We start from the raw sequence: 26,412 nt of genomic DNA on the forward strand, positions 1-26,412 counted from the left end.
ATTCAGATGGCAGCACGCATGTGTCAGTGTACTAATTTCGGGAGAGCACTATTTACATGACAACTGACTCATTTTCTACGTTTGGGTTTAAATGGTAAAGAGAGTATTATCAGCAAACAGTACAATTCCATGGTTACCTCTTACAAGATAAGGTGAATCACTATAATATAAATAAGAAATAAAAATGGGCCGAGATTTGACCCCTGCGGAACACCCACCTTAACAATAGACCCGGCGGAAATTTTTCCGTTAATTTCGACTCTCTGAATCCTATCAGAGTATGAGATAAGTAGGTCCAGAGAGTTGCCTCGTATTCCATAATGGGATAGCTTCCTGATCAGTGTATCATGAGGGACACACAGTCGAACGCCTTGGATAAGTCACAAAAATTACCCAATGCGTCGCCTGATATTTTGTAATTGGATATCATTTTGCGAAAATGACATCGTGAGCGGATACCACGTTGGAATGTCTAGTCAGGTATACATACAACAATTATCGCTTCTGTTTCCAAGAAACTACCAAATCGATCATTGTTTAACAAATAGGTACCACAATATATAAGACTTGGTCTACACCTTATCTACTTTCCCACGCTTCCCTACGTACTAACAATACACCCCGGCTTCATATGGGCGCTATATTCTCGGAAATTATGGTGAAACAGGGGTGTAAGTGCGTCCACTGTCTTGTCTATAGAATTAGATTTCGTTTTCTTTTTGGTTTGTGAGGAAACTTTGGAACAAGGCTTTGGTAATGCTCGTGATGGCAAACAAGTGTAAACAAGTCTAAACTACAGTCTATTTCGTCAGATTTTACTACACCGTAGTATCACCTGCTACGCCGTAGCATCGTGTGGTACGAATTAAAATAACCTTTTCTATAATATACGATAAGACTAATGCTAATAGTTGTTTATGAGTCTATTATGAAGTGAAACTTACAGAATGTTGAATTTGTATTCCTTAGCTGTGTCAGGAATAAGGGGTTTTATAGAAAATATCGAATTTGAAGTTATCAAAAATTATTTTATTCATTGATTATTATTACATTACATTAAAGTATAATTATTTTACAACTATTTAATACATTTCATAAGTAATATAAACAACATTTATAACATTTTTGGTTTAAGTAACAATTTCATTTGTACAATTCCCTAAATTAATAATTATTTACATACATACATACAAGACATTCCTACTAACTATAATGTTTGACGCATCGGTCGTCGTGGCCCCAGTATTTGGCGCTGCGCGGTACTTCGGCGACATGGCGTCTTGGGGTCGCCTTGGCTGTTGTTCCGTCTTTCTTTCCATTAATCCTCCCCTTTCGTGATCTCATACTTATGTGCGGCGGGCGGGAGTCGGGTCCTGACCATGTGTCTTCGCTGACTGAGATTGATTCCTTTGAGAGGGCTCTAAGTCTCAATAACCTAGCTCCAACGCCTAATTTTGGCTTTTCTGGGGCCTGAGACACATTTCTTTCGGGGTGACTTTGGAAGATATCCCCCCCTTGTTGGCAGTCATTAGCCTTTATTCTCGTCTCTTCTGTTTGCCGCCAAGAGTTAAGGTCGTATCTTTTCCTTAAGGTATCATCACCTGTCCATGTATCTTGGCTAACTGAGATTGGTTCTTTCTTAGGCTTCGTGTCCTCATTATTACGCAGACTAATCTGAGATATACTTTGACTGACTTCTTCTGCAAGCGCCGCAGCATCTGGTTTATTCTCGTTCTTCTCGGGACTTTTCTTCCAACATCTATAGCTGGCTTCACTGACATTTTCTTCCGTGGTTGTTACCAGATGAGCGGTGTAAAACTGTTGCAGCGTAGTCGGTAGGGGAAGAAACTTGTTGAGGCAAAGGTCTGCGGAGAGTAGTAGCCACGTTGTGCTGACTGGTGGGGGCGAGAGCAGACGGAGACGGATCGAGACCGAGAGCTCGTCCATCTCTTGAGCTACTACGGAGAGTAGCTCGCGACCGTTTTGCATTAACTGTGAACAAAAGAAAGTTACATATTAGTATGTTAATCTGCTTAGCTGTCACAATATTACTAAACTATGAATTTATGAGTTTTGGAAATAAAATAGCAATTTTAACAAAATAATAAATGTTCGTTTGAAACTTACTTGTGTAGCGAGAGTGTGATGTGCACGTGTATCATGGGCGGCGAGTAAAGCACGCAAGTATTGCAGTAGTGGCTCAGCTAGAAAGTGCAGCTTGTCGCCGTTACTGAGGCGAGCGTTGGCGAAGTAATCCCCCATCAGATTCGCAGCGTTGACGAGGAACAGCGGATTTGAGCGCTGTAGCACGTCCATTTCTGTTGAAGAAGATGACAATTATTTAATATACTTATATTTCTTAAAAAGTTTTTACGAAGCTTCTGGACGAGGAGATTGCGGTAAAACCGGGTGAACTGAATTCAAAGGGGTAAATAGATCTTGGGAAAGGGTACTTACTGGAGAAAGTGTCCTGCATGACGACATTAAGGAGGGTTCTACGAAGCAGTGGCTTGTTCTGCTGGCGAGTGAACGAAACACCCACTGCGGCCAGCTTACGCGCCATCACCGGGCACCGCAGGGCCGCCGCGCGGAACGTCGCGAATGCTTGTCTAGACAAAGTAAAATAAAATTATTAGTAATATTTACGGGACACGATGAGAATAAGATACTAGTAGAAGATATAATTTGAAAAAAAAAGAAATAGATAAATACTTACTGCACACGCGAGTCGTCCGGACACATGGATGACATTGTAGTCTCAAACTGTTTCAACTTTATGTTGAATTGGATGCCGTCGTCTTCAGGGGAAAATTGTTCCAACTGTAACAAAGATGAGTCAATAAATTAACAATCATGTCCCCAGTTATTAATTAGTAAGTAAAATAATTTAAGAAAATATAATGTTACATACCAAGGCCAATAAGGGATAATATTGTTCATCGACCCGGAGCAAGTCCTTTAAAGCTCCGTCTTCCTCGTCCACCGAGGATTTAGTCTCCGGTGTTTGTGGAGTCTTTACCTCGGGCTCGATGGAGTTGACGGAGTCTCTCCTAGTCTCCCGTTGTTCTTCCATTATCATGGGATCTGTGGGAAAAGATTAATTAGATTTTGTTTCGAATAGGAATTTAAAAAAATCCTTAGTATTTCTACGGGTACATACCGGCCGACTCCACTTCTTCACTCCAGCTAAAACTCTCGACAACCATGTTTATTAAATGATTACAAAATTAATTTCAATACTGATGCACACTCGGTACACGACTATACAGTGCGATGTCACAAGAGCAACTGGCGAAGTGACGGGTGAACTGCTAGCCTACAACTTGTATTGTGTTAACAACATACAATACGTGGTGGGGAGAAGTGATACGCTGTCTCTCTCTAACGCACACCTTTTGTGTTTTGCTATCTCACTTTTTCACTATTGTATATTTTGTCCTTATCTAACGCATCAATTGCTGTGTAGTCATATGTGGCTATCTCTTTCTGACTTATATTGTTAAAGAAGTTATTACAAATAAATTGACCAGTAGAATAAGGTATGATGAAAACAAGATTAAATTGGTTTTCGTTCATTAATGCAATAAAATGCTCAGAAGCTTTTTGAAGCCTTCAGTTCCATATACAGACAGAATGTATGTTGGGATGTACAGATTCCCATATTTAGAGAGACGAGAGAGCGCTGCTCTTAAGTTTCATTTACATAGCCGTGTATTATATTGTCTAGTCCCATCACGCCACATATCCATCGCAGCATCCTCATCTCTGCTGTAGGCAAACTTCTTTCACCCGCCTTTCTCATGGCCCAGCACCCGAATCCATATAGATCGACAGGTGTGACCACTCAATTGTAAAGGACATATTTTAACGAATTGTTAAATGGAACTCAATGGAACAGACATTCAAAGAAATAGTCAATGTGGTATTCCAAGATTAAATTAAGGTTAGAGGAGGTTAGCCAGTTCGCTAGGATCAAATGCTTTTTCGGGATCGATAAATTTCGTAATACATTTATGTACCTTTTACCTAAATCTACTGTTCTACAATTTCTGCCGTCAAAGCATTAATAACGTCCAGTGTTGAATTATTATTTCCAATATAATATAAGTTTGAAATTGCTAATCCGCCTAAAGCAAGCGTGGTATTTTATAATGCTCAAACGTTTCCTGGAAGAGAACGCGTTAGGTAAGCGATAAGGTCGGCTATCGTAACCTAAAGACTAAGCCTACTGACGCGACGTCACGTAGGCTGCGCGACGTTACCGCGTATGCGCACGCTGCTTATCTTAGATTCGAAACTAGTAGAGCTTTACTCAGTATATTTACGTGAGTAATGTTCAAAAGTTTCCTTACAAACCAGACAGAAAACGAAATCTAATTCTATAGATATTTATTTTTTTGCAAATAGGTTACAAGATGACACTTTTTCACGTCAATCTCTTAAATAACTAGATGAGACTGGCCAAAACTAACTCAGACGTTCAAATAAACCGTGACCGAAAACCGTGCAAACGGATTCTGTAGTGGTCTTTAGAGGAAATACAACAACTGTATGACCGCACCTATTCAGATGGCAGCACGCATGTGTCAGTGTACTAATTTCGGGAGAGCACTATTTACATGACAACTGACTCATTTTCTACGTTTGGGTTTAAATGGTAAAGAGGTATTATCAGCAAACAGTACAATTCCATGGTTACCTCTTACAAGATAAGGTGAATCACTATAATATAAATAAGAAATAAAAATGGGCCGAGATTTGACCCCTGCGGAACACCCACCTTAACAATAGACCCGGCGGAAATTTTTCCGTTAATTTCGACTCTCTGAATCCTATCAGAGTATGAGATAAGTAGGTCCAGAGAGTTGCCTCGTATTCCATAATGGGATAGCTTCCTGATCAGTGTATCATGAGGGACACACAGTCGAACGCCTTGGATAAGTCACAAAAATTACCCAATGCGTCGCCTGATATTTTGTAATTGGATATCATTTTGCGAAAATGACATTGTGAGCGGATACCACGTTGGAATGTCTAGTCAGGTATACATACAACAATTATCGCTTCTGTTTCCAAGAAACTACCAAATCGATCATTGTTTAACAAATAGGTACCACAATATATAAGACTTGGTCTACACCTTATCTACTTTCCCACGCTTCCCTACGTACTAACAATACACCCCGGCTTCATACGGGCGCTATATTCTCGGAAATTATGGTGAAACAGGGGTGTAAGTGCGTCCACTGTCTTGTCTATAGAATTAGATTTCGTTTTCTTTTTGGTTTGTGAGGAAACTTTGGAACAAGGCTTTGGTAATGCTCGTGATGGCAAACAAGTGTAAACAAGTCTAAACTACAGTCTATTTCGTCAGATTTTACTACACCGTAGTATCACCTGCTACGCCGTAGCATCGTGTGGTACGAATTAAAAATAACCTTTTCTATAATATACGATAAGACTAATGCTAATAGTTGTTTATGAGTCTATTATGAAGTGAAACTTACAGAATGTTGAATTTGTATTCCTTAGCTGTGTCAGGAATAAGGGGTTTTATAGAAAATATCGAATTTGAAGTTATCAAAAATTATTTTATTCATTGATTATTATTACATTACATTAAAGTATAATTATTTTACAACTATTTAATACATTTCATAAGTAATATAAACAACATTTATAACATTTTTGGTTTAAGTAACAATTTCATTTGTACAATTCCCTAAATTAATAATTATTTACATACATACATACAAGACATTCCTACTAACTATAATGTTTGACGCATCGGTCGTCGTGGCCCCAGTATTTGGCGCTGCGCGGTACTTCGGCGACATGGCGTCTTGGGGTCGCCTTGGCTGTTGTTCCGTCTTTCTTTCCATTAATCCTCCCCTTTCGTGATCTCATACTTATGTGCGGCGGGCGGGAGTCGGGTCCTGACCATGTGTCTTCGCTGACTGAGATTGATTCCTTTGAGAGGGCTCTAAGTCTCAATAACCTAGCTCCAACGCCTAATTTTGGCTTTTCTGGGGCCTGAGACACATTTCTTTCGGGGTGACTTTGGAAGATATCCCCCCCTTGTTGGCAGTCATTAGCCTTTATTCTCGTCTCTTCTGTTTGCCGCCAAGAGTTAAGGTCGTATCTTTTCCTTAAGGTATCATCACCTGTCCATGTATCTTGGCTAACTGAGATTGGTTCTTTCTTAGGCTTCGTGTCCTCATTATTACGCAGACTAATCTGAGATATACTTTGACTGACTTCTTCTGCAAGCGCCGCAGCATCTGGTTTATTCTCGTTCTTCTCGGGGCTTTTCTTCCAACATCTATAGCTGGCTTCACTGACATTTTCTTCCGTGGTTGTTACCAGATGAGCGGTGTAAAACTGTTGCAGCGTAGTCGGTAGGGGAAGAAACTTGTTGAGGCAAAGGTCTGCGGAGAGTAGTAGCCACGTTGTGCTGACTGGTGGGGACGAGAGCAGACGGAGACGGATCGAGACCGAGAGCTCGTCCATCTCTTGAGCTACTACGGAGAGTAGCTCGCGACCGTTTTGCATTAACTGTGGACAAAAGAAAGTTACATATTAGTATTTTAATCTGCTTAGCTGTCACAATGTTACTAAACAATGAATGTATGTGTTTGGCAATAAAACAGCATTTTTTACAAAATAATAAATGTTCGTTTGAAACTTACTTGTGCAGCGAGACTGTGATGTGCACGTGTATCATGGGCGGCGAGTAAAGCACGCAAGTATTGCAGTAGTGGCTCAGCTAGAAAGTGAAGCTTGTCGCCGTTACTGAGGCGAGCGTTGGCGAAGTAATCCCCCATCAGATTCGCAGCGTTGACGAGGAACAGCGGATTTGAGCGCTGTAGCACGTCCAGTTCTGTTGAAGAAGATGACAATTATTTGATATATTCCTTAAGAAGTTTTTACGAAGCTTCGAGCAGAAGTTCAATTCGAGGGGATTGCGGTAAAACCGGGTGAACTGAATTCAAAGGGGTAAATAGATCTTGGGAAAGGGTACTTACTGGAGAAAGTGTCCTGCATGACGACATTAAGGAGGGTTCTACGAAGCAGTGGCTTGTTCTGCTGGCGAGTGAACGAAACACCCACTGCGGCCAGCTTACGCGCCATCACCGGGCACCGCAGGGCCGCCGCGCGGAACGTCGCGAATGCTTGTCTAGACAAAGTAAAATAAAATTATTAGTAATATTTACGGGACACGATGAGAATAAGATACTAGTAGAAGATATAATTTGAAAAAAAAAGAAATAGATAAATACTTACTGCACACGCGAGTCGTCCGGACACATGGATGACATTGTAGTCTCAAACTGTTTCAACTTTATGTTGAATTGGATGCCGTCGTCTTCAGGGGAAAATTGTTCCAACTGTAACAAAGATGAGTCAATAAATTAACAATCATGTCCCCAGTTATTAATTAGTAAGTAAAATAATTTAAGAAAATATAATGTTACATACCAAGGCCAATAAGGGATAATATTGTTCATCGACCCGGAGCAAGTCCTTTAAAGCTCCGTCTTCCTCGTCCACCGAGGATTTAGTCTCCGGTGTTTGTGGAGTCTTTACCTCGGGCTCGATGGAGTTGACGGAGTCTCTCCTAGTCTCCCGTTGTTCTTCCATTATCATGGGATCTGTGGGAAAAGATTAATTAGATTTTGTTTCGAATAGGAATTTAAAAAAATCCTTAGTATTTCTACGGGTACATACCGGCCGACTCCACTTCTTCACTCCAGCTAAAACTCTCGACAACCATGTTTATTAAATGATTACAAAATTAATTTCAATACTGATGCACACTCGGTACACGACTATACAGTGCGATGTCACAAGAGCAACTGGCGAAGTGACGGGTGAACTGCTAGCCTACAACTTGTATTGTGTTAACAACATACAATACGTGGTGGGGAGAAGTGATACGCTGTCTCTCTCTAACGCACACCTTTTGTGTTTTGCTATCTCACTTTTTCACTATTGTATATTTTGTCCTTATCTAACGCATCAATTGCTATGTGGCTATCTCTTTCTGACTTATATTGTTAAAGAAGTTATTACAAATAAATTGACCAGTAGAATAAGGTATGATGAAAACAAGATTAAATTGGTTTTCGTTCATTAATGCAATAAAATGTTCAGAAGCTTTTTGAAGCCTTCAGTTCCATATACAGACAGAATGTATGTTGGGATGTACAGATTCCCATATTTAGAGAGACGAGAGAGCGCTGCTCTTAAGTTTCATTTACATAGCCGTGTATTATATTGTCTAGTCCCATCACGCCACATATCCATCGCAGCATCCTCATCTCTGCTGTAGGCAAACTTCTTTCACCCGCCTTTCTCATGGCCCAGCACCCGAATCCATATATAGATCGACAGGTGTGACCACTCATTTGTAAAGGACATATTTTAACGAATTGTTAAATGGAACTCAATGGAACAGGCATTCAAAGAAATAGTCAATGTGGTATTCCGAGATTAAATTAAGGTTAGGAGGTTAGCCAGTTCGCTAGAATCAAATGCTTTTTCGGGGTCGAGGAATTTCATAATACATTTATGTACCTTTTACCTAAATCTACTGTTCTACAATTTCTGCCGGCAAAGCAGCATTTATAATTTCTAAAATATTAGTTTGAAGTTGGTAATCCGCCTAAAGCAAGCGTGGTATTTTATAATGCTCAAACGTTTCCTGGAAGAGAACGCGTTAGGTAACCGATAAGGTCGGCTATCGTAACCTAAAGACTAAGCCTACTGACGCGACGTCACGTAGGCTGCGCGACGTTACCGCGTATGCGCACGCTGCTTATCTTAGATTCGAAACTAGTAGAGCTTTACTCAGTATATTTACGTGAGTAATGTTCAAAAATTAAGGAAACTTTTGAACATTACTATTTATTTAAACTTTTACAAACCAGACAGAAAACGAAATCTAATTCTATAGACAAGGCAGTGGGCGCACTAGGCGCCTGATAAATGATATTTATTTTTTTGCAAATAAGTTACAAGATAACTTTTCCACGTCAATCTCTTAAATAACTAGATGAGACTGGCCAAAACTAACTCAGACGTTCAAATAAACCGTAACCGAAAACCGTGCAAATGGATTCTATACTGGTCTTTAGAGGAAATACAACAACTGTATGACCGCACCTATTCAGATGGCAGCACGCATGTGTCAGTGTACTATTTTCGAGAGAGCACTATTTACATGACAACTGACTCATTTTCTACGTTTGAGCTTAAATAATAAAGAGGTATTATCAGCAAACAGTACAATTCCATGGTTATCCCTTACAAGATAAGGCAAATCATTATAATATAAAAAAGAAATAAAACTGGGCCGAGAATTGACCCCTGCGGAACACCCATCTCAACAACAGATCCAGCGGAAAGCATTCTGTTAATCTGGACTCTCTGAATGCCATCACACAAGTATGAGATAAGAAGATCCAGAGAGTTGCCTCGTATTCCATAATGGGATAGCTTCTTGATCAGTAATCCATGAGGGACACAATCGAACGCCTTGGATAAGTCACAAAAAATACCCAATGCATCGTCTGCAAAAACTGCGTAGATTTGTCATTGTGTGAATTTGACATTTTATGAACTTTACATAGTGAGAGTTTTTCATTTCGAGAAACAAATATTTTGACTAGAAATCATTATGCGAATTTGACTTTTTAAGTTGAGGACATTTTGCGATCGGATGTCATGAATATGGTATGCGAATATGGAATTGCTGATACCGATGACGTCATCACATTGGAATGTTTAGTCAGGTACTCATACAACAATTATCGCTTCTGTTTCTAAGAAACTACCAAATCGATCATTGTTTAAGAAATACTACAATATATGAGACTTGGACTACACCTTATCTACTTTCCCACGCTTATCTACGTACTAACAATACACCCCGACTTCACGCGTGCGCTATATTCTCGGAAATTATGGTGAAACAGGGGTGTAAGTGCGTCCACTGTCTTGTCTATAGAATTAGATTTCGTTTTCTATCTGGTTTGTGAGGAAACTTTGGAACAAGGCTTTGGTAATGCTCGTGATGTCAAACAAGTGTAAGTATTAATAGGGAGATTTCATAATCATTTATTTAATTCAGACCATCGTGTCCATTTAGTTAGTAACAATTTTCTTATAGACTAGTGTTAGTAATATACAGAAACATATTATAAAAGAAAAATAAAAACAAGATAAGTAAAGTAAACACAACAATCACCGCCGCGCCACCCCATGACAAATGGCGCTGCAGTGATTGATGTAACTGCAATCCAGACGACTAGCGATCATGCTAAGGATGCTGTTGAGGCATATCTTATACGCATCGTAGTGTAAAAGCAGTCGACGCGATGTTCAGCAAACATCCCTGACGCACTACAGAATCGCCGCAGCCCCATCAGCACCCTGAACGCATTATTAAATTGAACTCTGAGAGCACCGAACGACTTTTGGGTATAGTCAGCCCACAGGCTGCACGTGTAGAATGACGTACAGTAAGATCTAAAAAGTGTAATTTTTACTTCTGTCGAACACCGTGCAAACCTGCGGGCCACCATGTTCGCCCGCACCGCCAGCGCCCTCCGTTCCCTCTCGATGTCCTCATTGTCCTTGAGGTCAGAGGTAAGCATGTGTCCTAGATATTTGAATTTAGACACCCTACGCAAGGCTGTACCATTAAGCATGATGTTAGGAAACACGTCACCTGTACTATTTCCTCTGGCCTCAAAGACCATGACCTCACTTTTGAGTGGATTGTATTTTAAACCATGTCGCTTGGCATATGCCTCACAAATGGCCAGTAGTTTTTTAATACCACATACCGATGCACTCAGTAGCACCATGTCATCAGCATAGCTTATGTTATTTACACTAATCCCATCTATGTGGCAACCTACCCGTGTGCTACTGAGTGCCACAATTAAATCGTTCATATACAGGTTGAATAGGGTTGGAGAGGACAATCCCCCCTGCCTCACCCCACACTCCAACCTGTACAATTGCGACATGCTTCCCGACCACCGCACGCCATTGACCTGATTATCGTACCAGTACTTACAGATGTTGATGAGTTCCGGTGGTAGACTAGTGTTTAGAAGCTTTTCCCATAGGATATCATAGGAAACCAGGTCAAAGGCCCTCGAAAGATCAAGAAAGCATGCGTGAACCGGAGTATGACGTTTGGTATAGTAATTGACAGCATGTTTGACACACAGAACTGCAGTTTCAGTGGAAAGTTTGCTCCGGAAGCCGAACTGATTATCATGGAGCTCAATGTGCTTGGTCAGCTGTGTATTTAACATGCTGTCAAACACCTTCGATACCACTGTTGCAAGAGAGATAGGTCTATATATCTGATAGATCAGCTGTCCTATTTTTAACTATAGGTATAACAATTGTTTTAATCATCTCTTCAGGCAGATATGAGTGGCTCAGACAAAGGTTAAACAACATAGCCAGCAACCTCGGCAAGTGGGGTCCAGCATGTTGTAGGTGTTCAATGCTTAACCCGTCATGGCCGGGAGATTTACCTCTAGTCATTGACTTGATTATTAACCTCATGTCTCTGGTGGTACACCTAAAACCCATTTTTACACCGTTCTTAACATTGATCACCGACTGCGAGGACCCCAATGGCGATTTAACAGTAAAATGTTGACGGAACAGATCTGCTATTTCCCCGGCATCGCTTACGCCGTCGATTTTTCGAGTGGTGAGAGGCCAAGATATCCATTTTCACCTGTTCTTCATGGTTCTGACACCATCTCAATCGGTTCTGAAAGATTTTTCTGGCCTCGCACATCTCGTTATAAAGATTTAATTCATAGCAAACTACAGTCTATTTCGTCAGATGCTACGCCGTAGTATCACCTGCTACGGCGTAGCATCATGGGCTACGAATTTAATTAGACTAATGCTAAGTTCATATTCATTTATTTGTTTGTTTTGACGTTCAAAAGTGCCTTCCTGGTCTAATTGAAATAAATAATTTTGACTTTGACTTTAAGTAAGTAGTTGTTTATAAATTTGAGTGATTTTGTTATGAGGTGAAACTACAGAAAGTTGAATTGGTATTCCTTAGCTGTGTCAGGGATCAGGGATGTTATAAGAAAAATCGAATTTGAAGTTACTAACAATTATTTTATTAATTGATTATTACAAGAATATTTTAGAAATATTTAAAACATTTAACAAATAATATACACAAAAATTATAACATTAAATTACAATTTCATTTGGACAATTCCCTAAATTAATAATTATTTACAGTGCTAGTACATAATAGTGATTCCTACTAACTATAATGGTTGACGCATCGGTCGTCGTGGCCCCAGTATTTGGCGCTGCGCGGTACTTCGGCGACATGGCGTCTTGGGGTCGCCTTGGCTGTTGTTCCGTCTTTCTTTCCAATAATCCTCCCCTTTCGTGATCTCATACTTATGTGCGGCGGGCGGGAGTCGGGTCCCGACCATGTGTCTTCGCTGACTGAGATTGATTCCTTTGAGAGGGCTCTAAGTCTCAATAACCTGGCTCCAGGGCCTAATTTTAGCTTTTCTGGGGCCTGAGACACATTTCTTTCGGGGTGACTTTGGAAGATATCCCCCCCTTGTTGGCAGTCATTAGCCTTTATTCTCGTCTCTTCTGTTTGCCGCCAAGAGTTAAGGTCGTATCTTTTCCTTAAGGTATCATCACCTGTCCATGTATCTTGGCTAACTGAGATTGGTTCTTTCTTAGGCTTCGTGTCCTCATTATTACGCAGACTAATCTGAGATATACTTTGACTGACTTCTTCTGCAAGCGCCGCAGCATCTGGTTTATTCTCGTTCTTCTCGGGGCTTTTCTTCCAACATCTATAGCTGGCTTCACTGACATTTTCTTCCGTGGTTGTTACCAGATGAGCGGTGTAAAACTGTTGCAGCGTAGTCGGTAGGGGAAGAAACTTGTTGAGGCAAAGGTCTGCGGAGAGTAGTAGCCACGTTGTGCTGACTGGTGGGGGCGAGAGCAGACGGAGACGGATCGAGACCGAGAGCTCGTCCATCTCTTGAGCTACTACGGAGAGTAGCTCGCGACCGTTTTGCATTAACTGTGGACAAAAGAAAGTTACATATTAGTATTTTAATCTGCTTAGCTGTCACAATGTTACTAAACAATGAATGTATGTGTTTGGCAATAAAACAGCATTTTTTACAAAATAATAAATGTTCGTTTGAAACTTACTTGTGCAGCGAGACTGTGATGTGCACGTGTATCATGGGCGGCGAGTAAAGCACGCAAGTATTGCAGTAGTGGCTCAGCTAGAAAGTGAAGCTTGTCGCCGTTACTGAGGCGAGCGTTGGCGAAGTAATCCCCCATCAGATTCGCAGCGTTGACGAGGAACAGCGGATTTGAGCGCTGTAGCACGTCCAGTTCTGTTGAAGAAGATGACAATTATTTATTTGATATATTCCTTAAGAAGTTTTTACGAAGCTTCGAGCAGAAGTTCAATTCGAGGGGATTGCGGTAAAACCGGGTGAACTGAATTCAAAGGGGTAAATAGATCTTGGGAAAGGGTACTTACTGGAGAAAGTGTCCTGCATGACGACATTAAGGAGGGTTCTACGAAGCAGTGGCTTGTTCTGCTGGCGAGTGAACGAAACACCCACTGCGGCCAGCTTACGCGCCATCACCGGGCACCGCAGGGCCGCCGCGCGGAACGTCGCGAATGCTTGTCTAGACAAAGTAAAATAAAATTATTAGTAATATTTACGGGACACGATGAGAATAAGATACTAGTAGAAGATATAATTTGAAAAAAAAAGAAATAGATAAATACTTACTGCACACGCGAGTCGTCCGGACACATGGATGACATTGTAGTCTCAAACTGTTTCAACTTTATGTTGAATTGGATGCCGTCGTCTTCAGGGGAAAATTGTTCCAACTGTAACAAAGATGAGTCAATAAATTAACAATCATGTCCCCAGTTATTAATTAGTAAGTAAAATAATTTAAGAAAATATAATGTTACATACCAAGGCCAATAAGGGATAATATTGTTCATCGACCCGGAGCAAGTCCTTTAAAGCTCCGTCTTCCTCGTCCACCGAGGATTTAGTCTCCGGTGTTTGTGGAGTCTTTACCTCGGGCTCGATGGAGTTGACGGAGTCTCTCCTAGTCTCCCGTTGTTCTTCCATTATCATGGGATCTGTGGGAAAAGATTAATTAGATTTTGTTTCGAATAGGAATTTAAAAAAATCCTTAGTATTTCTACGGGTACATACCGGCCGACTCCACTTCTTCACTCCAGCTAAAACTCTCGACAACCATGTTTATTAAATGATTCAACAAACTCATTAATTTCAATACTGATGCACACTCGGTACACGACTATACAGTGCGATGTCACAAGAGCAACTGGCGAAGTGACGGGTGAACTGCTAGCCTACAACTTGTATTGTGTTAAAGACAACATATCAATACGTGGTGGGGAGAAGTGATACGCTGTCTCTCTCTAACGCACACCTTTTGTGTTTTGCTATCTCACTTTTTCACTATTGTATATTTTGTCCTTATCTAACGCATCAATTGCAGCGTGATGAAAAGTATACTATGTGTGTACCAAGTTTGGTTGAGTTAGTCATATGTGGCTATCTCTTTCTGACTTAATTGTTAAAGAAGTTATTACAAATAAATTGACCAGTAGAATAAGGTATGATGAAAACAAGATTAAATTGGTTTTCGTTCATTAATGCAATAAAATGCTCAGAAGCTTTTTGAAGCCTTCAGTTCCATATACAGACAGAATGTATGTTGGGATGTACAGATTCCCATATTTAGAGAGACGAGAGAGCGCTGCTCTTAAGTTTCATTTACATAGCCGTGTATTATATTGTCTAGTCCCATCACGCCACATATCCATCGCAGCATCCTCATCTCTGCTGTAGGCAAACTTCTTTCACCCGCCTTTCTCATGGCCCAGCACCCGAATCCATATAGATCGACAGGTGTGACCACTCAATTGTAAAGGACATATTTTAACGAATTGTTAAATGGAACTCAATGGAACAGACATTCAAAGAAATAGTCAATGTGGTATTCCAAGATTAAATTAAGGTTAGAGGAGGTTAGCCAGTTCGCTAGGATCAAATGCTTTTTCGGGATCGATAAATTTCGTAATACATTTATGTACCTTTTACCTAAATCTACTGTTCTACAATTTCTGCCGTCAAAGCATTAATAACGTCCAGTGTTGAATTATTATTTCCAATATAATATAAGTTTGAAATTGCTAATCCGCCTAAAGCAAGCGTGGTATTTTATAATGCTCAAACGTTTCCTGGAAGAGAACGCGTTAGGTAAGCGATAAGGTCGGCTATCGTAACCTAAAGACTAAGCCTACTGACGCGACGTCACGTAGGCTGCGCGACGTTACCGCGTATGCGCACGCTGCTTATCTTAGATTCGAAACTAGTAGAGCTTTACTCAGTATATTTACGTGAGTAATGTTCAAAAGTTTCCTTACAAAATAGACAGAAAACGAAATCTAATTCTATAGATATTTATTTTTTTGCAAATAGGTTACAAGATGACACTTTTTCACGTCAATCTCTTAAATAACTAGATGAGACTGGCCAAAACTAACTCAGACGTTCAAATAAACCGTGACCGAAAACCGTGCAAACGGATTCTGTAGTGGTCTTTAGAGGAAATACAACAACTGTATGACCGCACCTATTCAGATGGCAGCACGCATGTGTCAGTGTACTAATTTCGGGAGAGCACTATTTACATGACAACTGACTCATTTTCTACGTTTGGGTTTAAATGGTAAAGAGGTATTATCAGCAAACAGTACAATTCCATGGTTACCTCTTACAAGATAAGGTGAATCACTATAATATAAATAAGAAATAAAAATGGGCCGAGATTTGACCCCTGCGGAACACCCACCTTAACAATAGACCCGGCGGAAATTTTTCCGTTAATTTCGACTCTCTGAATCCTATCAGAGTATGAGATAAGTAGGTCCAGAGAGTTGCCTCGTATTCCATAATGGGATAGCTTCCTGATCAGTGTATCATGAGGGACACAGTCGAACGCCTTGGATAAGTCACAAAAATTACCCAATGCGTCGCCTGATATTTTGTAATTGGATATCATTTTGCGAAAATGACATTGTGAGCGGATACCGATGTCGTTATCACGTTGGAATGTCTAGTCAGGTATACATACAACAATTATCGCTTCTGTTTCCAAGAAACTACCAAATCGATCATTGTTTAACAAATAGGTACCACAATATATAAGACTTGGTCTACACCTTATCTACTTTCCCACGCTTCCCTACGTACTAACAATACACCCCGGCTTCATACGGGCGCTATATTCTCGGAAATTATGGTGAAACAGGGGTGTAAGTGCGTCCACTGTCTTGTCTATAGAATTAGATTTCGTTTTCTTTTTGGTTTGTGAGGAAACTTTGGAACAAGGCTTTGGTAATGCTCGTGATGGCAAACAAGTGTAAACAAGTCTAAACTACAGTCTATTTCGTCAGATTTTACTACACCGTAGTATCACCTGCTACGCCGTAGCATCGTGTGGTACGAATTAAAAATAACCTTTTCTATAATATACGATAAGACTAATGCTAATAGTTGTTTATGAGTCTATTATGAAGTGAAACTTACAGAATGTTGAATTTGTATTCCTTAGCTGTGTCAGGAATAAGGGGTTTTATAGAAAATATCGAATTTGAAGTTATCAAAAATTATTTTATTCATTGATTATTATTACATTACATTAAAGTATAATTATTTTACAACTATTTAATACATTTCATAAGTAATATAAACAACATTTATAACATTTTTGGTTTAAGTAACAATTTCATTTGTACAATTCCCTAAATTAATAATTATTTACATACATACATACAAGACATTCCTACTAACTATAATGTTTGACGCATCGGTCGTCGTGGCCCCAGTATTTGGCGCTGCGCGGTACTTCGGCGACATGGCGTCTTGGGGTCGCCTTGGCTGTTGTTCCGTCTTTCTTTCCATTAATCCTCCCCTTTCGTGATCTCATACTTATGTGCGGCGGGCGGGAGTCGGGTCCTGACCATGTGTCTTCGCTGACTGAGATTGATTCCTTTGAGAGGGCTCTAAGTCTCAATAACCTAGCTCCAACGCCTAATTTTGGCTTTTCTGGGGCCTGAGACACATTTCTTTCGGGGTGACTTTGGAAGATATCCCCCCCTTGTTGGCAGTCATTAGCCTTTATTCTCGTCTCTTCTGTTTGCCGCCAAGAGTTAAGGTCGTATCTTTTCCTTAAGGTATCATCACCTGTCCATGTATCTTGGCTAACTGAGATTGGTTCTTTCTTAGGCTTCGTGTCCTCATTATTACGCAGACTAATCTGAGATATACTTTGACTGACTTCTTCTGCAAGCGCCGCAGCATCTGGTTTATTCTCGTTCTTCTCGGGGCTTTTCTTCCAACATCTATAGCTGGCTTCACTGACATTTTCTTCCGTGGTTGTTACCAGATGAGCGGTGTAAAACTGTTGCAGCGTAGTCGGTAGGGGAAGAAACTTGTTGAGGCAAAGGTCTGCGGAGAGTAGTAGCCACGTTGTGCTGACTGGTGGGGGCGAGAGCAGACGGAGACGGATCGAGACCGAGAGCTCGTCCATCTCTTGAGCTACTACGGAGAGTAGCTCGCGACCGTTTTGCATTAACTGTGGACAAAAGAAAGTTACATATTAGTATTTTAATCTGCTTAGCTGTCACAATGTTACTAAACAATGAATGTATGTGTTTGGCAATAAAACAGCATTTTTTACAAAATAATAAATGTTCGTTTGAAACTTACTTGTGCAGCGAGACTGTGATGTGCACGTGTATCATGGGCGGCGAGTAAAGCACGCAAGTATTGCAGTAGTGGCTCAGCTAGAAAGTGAAGCTTGTCGCCGTTACTGAGGCGAGCGTTGGCGAAGTAATCCCCCATCAGATTCGCAGCGTTGACGAGGAACAGCGGATTTGAGCGCTGTAGCACGTCCAGTTCTGTTGAAGAAGATGACAATTATTTATTTGATATATTCCTTAAGAAGTTTTTACGAAGCTTCGAGCAGAAGTTCAATTCGAGGGGATTGCGGTAAAACCGGGTGAACTGAATTCAAAGGGGTAAATAGATCTTGGGAAAGGGTACTTACTGGAGAAAGTGTCCTGCATGACGACATTAAGGAGGGTTCTACGAAGCAGTGGCTTGTTCTGCTGGCGAGTGAACGAAACACCCACTGCGGCCAGCTTACGCGCCATCACCGGGCACCGCAGGGCCGCCGCGCGGAACGTCGCGAATGCTTGTCTAGACAAAGTAAAATAAAATTATTAGTAATATTTACGGGACACGATGAGAATAAGATACTAGTAGAAGATATAATTTGAAAAAAAAAGAAATAGATAAATACTTACTGCACACGCGAGTCGTCCGGACACATGGATGACATTGTAGTCTCAAACTGTTTCAACTTTATGTTGAATTGGATGCCGTCGTCTTCAGGGGAAAATTGTTCCAACTGTAACAAAGATGAGTCAATAAATTAACAATCATGTCCCCAGTTATTAATTAGTAAGTAAAATAATTTAAGAAAATATAATGTTACATACCAAGGCCAATAAGGGATAATATTGTTCATCGACCCGGAGCAAGTCCTTTAAAGCTCCGTCTTCCTCGTCCACCGAGGATTTAGTCTCCGGTGTTTGTGGAGTCTTTACCTCGGGCTCGATGGAGTTGACGGAGTCTCTCCTAGTCTCCCGTTGTTCTTCCATTATCATGGGATCTGTGGGAAAAGATTAATTAGATTTTGTTTCGAATAGGAATTTAAAAAAATCCTTAGTATTTCTACGGGTACATACCGGCCGACTCCACTTCTTCACTCCAGCTAAAACTCTCGACAACCATGTTTATTAAATGATTACAAAATTAATTTCAATACTGATGCACACTCGGTACACGACTATACAGTGCGATGTCACAAGAGCAACTGGCGAAGTGACGGGTGAACTGCTAGCCTACAACTTGTATTGTGTTAACAACATACAATACGTGGTGGGGAGAAGTGATACGCTGTCTCTCTCTAACGCACACCTTTTGTGTTTTGCTATCTCACTTTTTCACTATTGTATATTTTGTCCTTATCTAACGCATCAATTGCTGTGTAGTCATATGTGGCTATCTCTTTCTGACTTATATTGTTAAAGAAGTTATTACAAATAAATTGACCAGTAGAATAAGGTATGATGAAAACAAGATTAAATTGGTTTTCGTTCATTAATGCAATAAAATGCTCAGAAGCTTTTTGAAGCCTTCAGTTCCATATACAGACAGAATGTATGTTGGGATGTACAGATTCCCATATTTAGAGAGACGAGAGAGCGCTGCTCTTAAGTTTCATTTACATAGCCGTGTATTATATTGTCTAGTCCCATCACGCCACATATCCATCGCAGCATCCTCATCTCTGCTGTAGGCAAACTTCTTTCACCCGCCTTTCTCATGGCCCAGCACCCGAATCCATATAGATCGACAGGTGTGACCACTCAATTGTAAAGGACATATTTTAACGAATTGTTAAATGGAACTCAATGGAACAGACATTCAAAGAAATAGTCAATGTGGTATTCCAAGATTAAATTAAGGTTAGAGGAGGTTAGCCAGTTCGCTAGGATCAAATGCTTTTTCGGGATCGATAAATTTCGTAATACATTTATGTACCTTTTACCTAAATCTACTGTTCTACAATTTCTGCCGTCAAAGCATTAATAACGTCCAGTGTTGAATTATTATTTCCAATATAATATAAGTTTGAAATTGCTAATCCGCCTAAAGCAAGCGTGGTATTTTATAATGCTCAAACGTTTCCTGGAAGAGAACGCGTTAGGTAAGCGATAAGGTCGGCTATCGTAACCTAAAGACTAAGCCTACTGACGCGACGTCACGTAGGCTGCGCGACGTTACCGCGTATGCGCACGCTGCTTATCTTAGATTCGAAACTAGTAGAGCTTTACTCAGTATATTTACGTGAGTAATGTTCAAAAGTTTCCTTACAAACCAGACAGAAAACGAAATCTAATTCTATAGATATTTATTTTTTTGCAAATAGGTTACAAGATGACACTTTTTCACGTCAATCTCTTAAATAACTAGATGAGACTGGCCAAAACTAACTCAGACGTTCAAATAAACCGTGACCGAAAACCGTGCAAACGGATTCTGTAGTGGTCTTTAGAGGAAATACAACAACTGTATGACCGCACCTATTCAGATGGCAGCACGCATGTGTCAGTGTACTAATTTCGGGAGAGCACTATTTACATGACAACTGACTCATTTTCTACGTTTGGGTTTAAATGGTAAAGAGGTATTATCAGCAAACAGTACAATTCCATGGTTACCTCTTACAAGATAAGGTGAATCACTATAATATAAATAAGAAATAAAAATGGGCCGAGATTTGACCCCTGCGGAACACCCACCTTAACAATAGACCCGGCGGAAATTTTTCCGTTAATTTCGACTCTCTGAATCCTATCAGAGTATGAGATAAGTAGGTCCAGAGAGTTGCCTCGTATTCCATAATGGGATAGCTTCCTGATCAGTGTATCATGAGGGACACACAGTCGAACGCCTTGGATAAGTCACAAAAATTACCCAATGCGTCGCCTGATATTTTGTAATTGGATATCATTTTGCGAAAATGACATTGTGAGCGGATACCGATGTCGTTATCACGTTGGAATGTCTAGTCAGGTATACATACAACAATTATCGCTTCTGTTTCCAAGAAACTACCAAATCGATCATTGTTTAACAAATAGGTACCACAATATATAAGACTTGGTCTACACCTTATCTACTTTCCCACGCTTCCCTACGTACTAACAATACACCCCGGCTTCATACGGGCGCTATATTCTCGGAAATTATGGTGAAACAGGGGTGTAAGTGCGTCCACTGTCTTGTCTATAGAATTAGATTTCGTTTTCTTTTTGGTTTGTGAGGAAACTTTGGAACAAGGCTTTGGTAATGCTCGTGATGGCAAACAAGTGTAAACAAGTCTAAACTACAGTCTATTTCGTCAGATTTTACTACACCGTAGTATCACCTGCTACGCCGTAGCATCGTGTGGTACGAATTAAAAATAACCTTTTCTATAAAATACGATAAGACTAATGCTAATAGTTGTTTATGAGTCTATTATGAAGTGAAACTTACAGAATGTTGAATTTGTATTCCTTAGCTGTGTCAGGAATAAGGGGTTTTATAGAAAATATCGAATTTGAAGTTATCAAAAATTATTTTATTCATTGATTATTATTACATTACATTAAAGTATAATTATTTTACAACTATTTAATACATTTCATAAGTAATATAAACAACATTTATAACATTTTTGGTTTAAGTAACAATTTCATTTGTACAATTCCCTAAATTAATAATTATTTACATACATACATACAAGACATTCCTACTAACTATAATGTTTGACGCATCGGTCGTCGTGGCCCCAGTATTTGGCGCTGCGCGGTACTTCGGCGACATGGCGTCTTGGGGTCGCCTTGGCTGTTGTTCCGTCTTTCTTTCCATTAATCCTCCCCTTTCGTGATCTCATACTTATGTGCGGCGGGCGGGAGTCGGGTCCTGACCATGTGTCTTCGCTGACTGAGATTGATTCCTTTGAGAGGGCTCTAAGTCTCAATAACCTAGCTCCAACGCCTAATTTTGGCTTTTCTGGGGCCTGAGACACATTTCTTTCGGGGTGACTTTGGAAGATATCCCCCCCTTGTTGGCAGTCATTAGCCTTTATTCTCGTCTCTTCTGTTTGCCGCCAAGAGTTAAGGTCGTATCTTTTCCTTAAGGTATCATCACCTGTCCATGTATCTTGGCTAACTGAGATTGGTTCTTTCTTAGGCTTCGTGTCCTCATTATTACGCAGACTAATCTGAGATATACTTTGACTGACTTCTTCTGCAAGCGCCGCAGCATCTGGTTTATTCTCGTTCTTCTCGGGGCTTTTCTTCCAACATCTATAGCTGGCTTCACTGACATTTTCTTCCGTGGTTGTTACCAGATGAGCGGTGTAAAACTGTTGCAGCGTAGTCGGTAGGGGAAGAAACTTGTTGAGGCAAAGGTCTGCGGAGAGTAGTAGCCACGTTGTGCTGACTGGTGGGGACGAGAGCAGACGGAGACGGATCGAGACCGAGAGCTCGTCCATCTCTTGAGCTACTACGGAGAGTAGCTCGCGACCGTTTTGCATTAACTGTGGACAAAAGAAAGTTACATATTAGTATTTTAATCTGCTTAGCTGTCACAATGTTACTAAACAATGAATGTATGTGTTTGGCAATAAAACAGCATTTTTTACAAAATAATAAATGTTCGTTTGAAACTTACTTGTGCAGCGAGACTGTGATGTGCACGTGTATCATGGGCGGCGAGTAAAGCACGCAAGTATTGCAGTAGTGGCTCAGCTAGAAAGTGAAGCTTGTCGCCGTTACTGAGGCGAGCGTTGGCGAAGTAATCCCCCATCAGATTCGCAGCGTTGACGAGGAACAGCGGATTTGAGCGCTGTAGCACGTCCAGTTCTGTTGAAGAAGATGACAATTATTTGATATATTCCTTAAGAAGTTTTTACGAAGCTTCGAGCAGAAGTTCAATTCGAGGGGATTGCGGTAAAACCGGGTGAACTGAATTCAAAGGGGTAAATAGATCTTGGGAAAGGGTACTTACTGGAGAAAGTGTCCTGCATGACGACATTAAGGAGGGTTCTACGAAGCAGTGGCTTGTTCTGCTGGCGAGTGAACGAAACACCCACTGCGGCCAGCTTACGCGCCATCACCGGGCACCGCAGGGCCGCCGCGCGGAACGTCGCGAATGCTTGTCTAGACAAAGTAAAATAAAATTATTAGTAATATTTACGGGACACGATGAGAATAAGATACTAGTAGAAGATATAATTTGAAAAAAAAGAAATAGATAAATACTTACTGCACACGCGAGTCGTCCGGACACATGGATGACATTGTAGTCTCAAACTGTTTCAACTTTATGTTGAATTGGATGCCGTCGTCTTCAGGGGAAAATTGTTCCAACTGTAACAAAGATGAGTCAATAAATTAACAATCATGTCCCCAGTTATTAATTAGTAAGTAAAATAATTTAAGAAAATATAATGTTACATACCAAGGCCAATAAGGGATAATATTGTTCATCGACCCGGAGCAAGTCCTTTAAAGCTCCGTCTTCCTCGTCCACCGAGGATTTAGTCTCCGGTGTTTGTGGAGTCTTTACCTCGGGCTCGATGGAGTTGACGGAGTCTCTCCTAGTCTCCCGTTGTTCTTCCATTATCATGGGATCTGTGGGAAAAGATTAATTAGATTTTGTTTCGAATAGGAATTTAAAAAAATCCTTAGTATTTCTACGGGTACATACCGGCCGACTCCACTTCTTCACTCCAGCTAAAACTCTCGACAACCATGTTTATTAAATGATTACAAAATTAATTTCAATACTGATGCACACTCGGTACACGACTATACAGTGCGATGTCACAAGAGCAACTGGCGAAGTGACGGGTGAACTGCTAGCCTACAACTTGTATTGTGTTAACAACATACAATACGTGGTGGGGAGAAGTGATACGCTGTCTCTCTCTAACGCACACCTTTTGTGTTTTGCTATCTCACTTTTTCACTATTGTATATTTTGTCCTTATCTAACGCATCAATTGCTGTGTAGTCATATGTGGCTATCTCTTTCTGACTTATATTGTTAAAGAAGTTATTACAAATAAATTGACCAGTAGAATAAGGTATGATGAAAACAAGATTAAATTGGTTTTCGTTCATTAATGCAATAAAATGCTCAGAAGCTTTTTGAAGCCTTCAGTTCCATATACAGACAGAATGTATGTTGGGATGTACAGATTCCCATATTTAGAGAGACGAGAGAGCGCTGCTCTTAAGTTTCATTTACATAGCCGTGTATTATATTGTCTAGTCCCATCACGCCACATATCCATCGCAGCATCCTCATCTCTGCTGTAGGCAAACTTCTTTCACCCGCCTTTCTCATGGCCCAGCACCCGAATCCATATAGATCGACAGGTGTGACCACTCATTTGTAAAGGACATATTTTAACGAATTGTTAAATGGAACTCAAAGGAACAGGCATTCAAAGAAAAAGTCAATGTGGTATTCCGAGATTAAATTAAGGTTAGGAGGTTAGCCAGTTCGCTAGAATCAAATGCTTTTTCGGGGTCGAGGAATTTCATAATACATTTATGTACCTTTTACCTAAATCTACTGTTCTAAAATTTCTGCCGGCAAAGCAGCATTTATAATTTCTAAAATATTAGTTTGAAGTTGGTAATCCGCCTAAAGCAAGCGTGGTATTTTATAATGCTCAAACGTTTCCTGGAAGAGAACGCGTTAGGTAAGCGATAAGGTCGGCTATCGTAACCTAAAGACTAAGCCTACTGACGCGACGTCACGTAGGCTGCGCGACGTTACCGCGTATGCGCACGCTGCTTATCTTAGATTCGAAACTAGTAGAGCTTTACTCAGTATATTTACGTGAGTAATGTTCAAAAATTAAGGAAACTTTTGAACATTACTATTTATTTAAACTTTTACAAACCAGACAGAAAACGAAATCTAATTCTATAGACAAGGCAGTGGGCGCACTAGGCGCCTGATAAATGATATTTATTTTTTTGCAAATAAGTTACAAGATAACTTTTCCACGTCAATCTCTTAAATAACTAGATGAGACTGGCCAAAACTAACTCAGACGTTCAAATAAACCGTGACCGAAAACCGTGCAAATGGATTCTATAGTGGTCTTTAGAGGAAATACAACAACTGTATGACCGCACCTATTCAGATGGCAGCACGCATGTGTCAGTGTACTATTTTCGAGAGAGCACTATTTACATGACAACTGACTCATTTTCTACGTTTGAGCTTAAATAATAAAGAGGTATTATTAGCAAACAGTACAATTCCATGGTTATCCCTTACAAGATAAGGCAAATCATTATAATATAAAAAAGAAATAAAACTGGGCCGAGAATTGACCCCTGCGGAACACCCATCTCAACAACAGATCCAGCGGAAAGCATTCTGTTAATCTGGACTCTCTGAATGCCAACACACAAGTATGAGATAAGAAGATCCAGAGAGTTGCCTCGTATTCCATAATGGGATAGCTTCTTGATCAGTAATCCATGAGGGACACAATCGAACGCCTTGGATAAGTCACAAAAAATACCCAATGCGTCGCCTGCAAAAACTGCGTAGATTTGTCATCGTGTGAATTTGACATTTTATGAACTTTACATAGTGAGAGTTTGTTATTTCGAGAAATAAACATTTTTATAAGAAATCATTATGCGAATTTGAATTTTTAAGTTGAGGACATTTTGCAAATATGGGATTGCTGATACCGATGACGTCATCACATTGGAATGTCTAGTCAGGTACTCATACAACAATTATCACTTCTGTTTCCAAGAAACTACCAAATCGATCATTGTTTAAGAAATACGAAATATGAGACTTGGACTACCCCTTATCTACATTCCCACGCTACACTACTTACTTTGGTTTGTGAGGAAACTTTGGTAGGCTTTGGTGATGCTCGTCATGCCAAACATTAGTATTAGTAGAGAGATTTAATTCAAAGCAAACTACGGTAATAGCAACTGAATAAGTAGTATCTTGTAAACAATGATTATTTTTAAACAATTCAAGCATTTAATGTGCCGACACTTTTGTTAACATTTTTGTAAAGAAACTACCTGTGTCTACACACAGTAGTTTTACACATTTTGTTTTTAAAGGCAAATAGAAGAGTGGTAGATAGTATGAAAGAGAAGTAAATTCGTAGCAAAAAGAGAGTAAAAGAGTTAGTAAGAAGAAAAAGCAATGCAAAGGAAAGATTGAGATGAAATTTTCACAGAACTCTCAAGCCAACCTTAAAGTATTCTGGCATCTGGTTAGAACTGCCAGAGGTAAAATTGGAGACTCGAAAGAAGGTATGATAAGAGACAGAAACGGGAGTGTGATTGTTGAAAGTAAGGATGTTCTAAAACAATGTAAGGAATATTTTGAGAATCTATTTGACAGGGATAATTCGAAAGATGACGAATGATATGATAACTACTGAAATGGTAACAAGGGGCGGAGGTGTAATTGCAAGCCTGCTGTACCTACTTTTTAATAAACTGCTTTTTAATAGCCTGGAAACTGGACCAAGTCCGTAATTGTGTCACTATATAAAGGGAAAGGATCACAACAGAAGTGCTAACATTATCGCGGTATAAGCCTCCTAAGCGTAGTAGGA

General features: G+C 40.2%; 4 protein-coding genes across 4 annotated transcripts; all 4 read right to left on the minus strand.

Annotated features, from left to right (window-relative positions):
- Nucleotides 1-1,136: 1,136 nt before the first annotated feature.
- Nucleotides 1,137-14,334, minus strand: LOC126912067 (uncharacterized). Its single transcript, XM_050702289.1, has 6 exons — nucleotides 14,289-14,334; nucleotides 14,040-14,212; nucleotides 13,845-13,948; nucleotides 13,586-13,737; nucleotides 13,246-13,436; nucleotides 1,137-1,992 (listed from the first exon to the last, which is right to left on the minus strand). Exons 1-6 carry the CDS (start codon nucleotides 14,332-14,334, stop codon nucleotides 1,204-1,206), a joined length of 1,455 nt encoding a protein of 484 aa, XP_050558246.1. The 3' UTR covers nucleotides 1,137-1,203.
- Nucleotides 5,700-6,676, minus strand: LOC126912129 (uncharacterized). Its single transcript, XM_050702658.1, has one exon. The coding sequence runs from the start codon at nucleotides 6,550-6,552 to the stop codon at nucleotides 5,767-5,769; it is 786 nt and encodes a 261-aa protein (XP_050558615.1). The 5' UTR covers nucleotides 6,553-6,676; the 3' UTR covers nucleotides 5,700-5,766.
- Nucleotides 14,335-16,886: 2,552 nt separating the features above from the next.
- LOC126910628 (uncharacterized) lies at nucleotides 16,887-23,089 on the minus strand. Its single transcript, XM_050702437.1, has 4 exons — nucleotides 23,055-23,089; nucleotides 22,797-22,948; nucleotides 22,461-22,651; nucleotides 16,887-17,742 (listed from the first exon to the last, which is right to left on the minus strand). Exons 1-4 carry the CDS (start codon nucleotides 23,087-23,089, stop codon nucleotides 16,954-16,956), a joined length of 1,167 nt encoding a protein of 388 aa, XP_050558394.1. The 3' UTR covers nucleotides 16,887-16,953.
- LOC126912130 (uncharacterized) lies at nucleotides 21,471-22,449 on the minus strand. Its single transcript, XM_050702659.1, has one exon. The coding sequence runs from the start codon at nucleotides 22,321-22,323 to the stop codon at nucleotides 21,538-21,540; it is 786 nt and encodes a 261-aa protein (XP_050558616.1). The 5' UTR covers nucleotides 22,324-22,449; the 3' UTR covers nucleotides 21,471-21,537.
- Nucleotides 23,090-26,412: the final 3,323 nt, after the last annotated feature.

The sequence above is a fragment of the Spodoptera frugiperda genome, chromosome 22 (assembly GCF_023101765.2).
Source record: "Spodoptera frugiperda isolate SF20-4 chromosome 22, AGI-APGP_CSIRO_Sfru_2.0, whole genome shotgun sequence".
In the NCBI taxonomy this organism is placed as follows: Eukaryota; Metazoa; Arthropoda; class Insecta; order Lepidoptera; family Noctuidae; genus Spodoptera; species Spodoptera frugiperda.

Coding starts and splice junctions, on each gene's coding strand:
- LOC126912129 (XM_050702658.1), bottom strand. CDS start 6,552: ATGCAAAACGGTCGCGAGCTACTCTCCGTAGTAGCTCAAGAGATGGAC.
- LOC126912067 (XM_050702289.1), bottom strand. CDS start 14,334: ATGGTTGTCGAGAGTTTTAGCTGGAGTGAAGAAGTGGAGTCGGCCG. Junction 14,213..14,288: donor TGAAGAAGTGGAGTCGGCCG/GTATGTACCCGT, acceptor CTTTTCCCACAG/ATCCCATGATAATGGAAGAA. Junction 13,949..14,039: donor ATTATCCCTTATTGGCCTTG/GTATGTAACATT, acceptor TCTTTGTTACAG/TTGGAACAATTTTCCCCTGA.
- LOC126912130 (XM_050702659.1), bottom strand. CDS start 22,323: ATGCAAAACGGTCGCGAGCTACTCTCCGTAGTAGCTCAAGAGATGGAC.
- LOC126910628 (XM_050702437.1), bottom strand. CDS start 23,089: ATGTCATCCATGTGTCCGGACGACTCGCGTGTGCA. Junction 22,652..22,796: donor CATGCAGGACACTTTCTCCA/GTAAGTACCCTT, acceptor CTTCTTCAACAG/AACTGGACGTGCTACAGCGC. Junction 17,743..22,460: donor ATCACAGTCTCGCTGCACAA/GTAAGTTTCAAA, acceptor TTTTGTCCACAG/TTAATGCAAAACGGTCGCGA.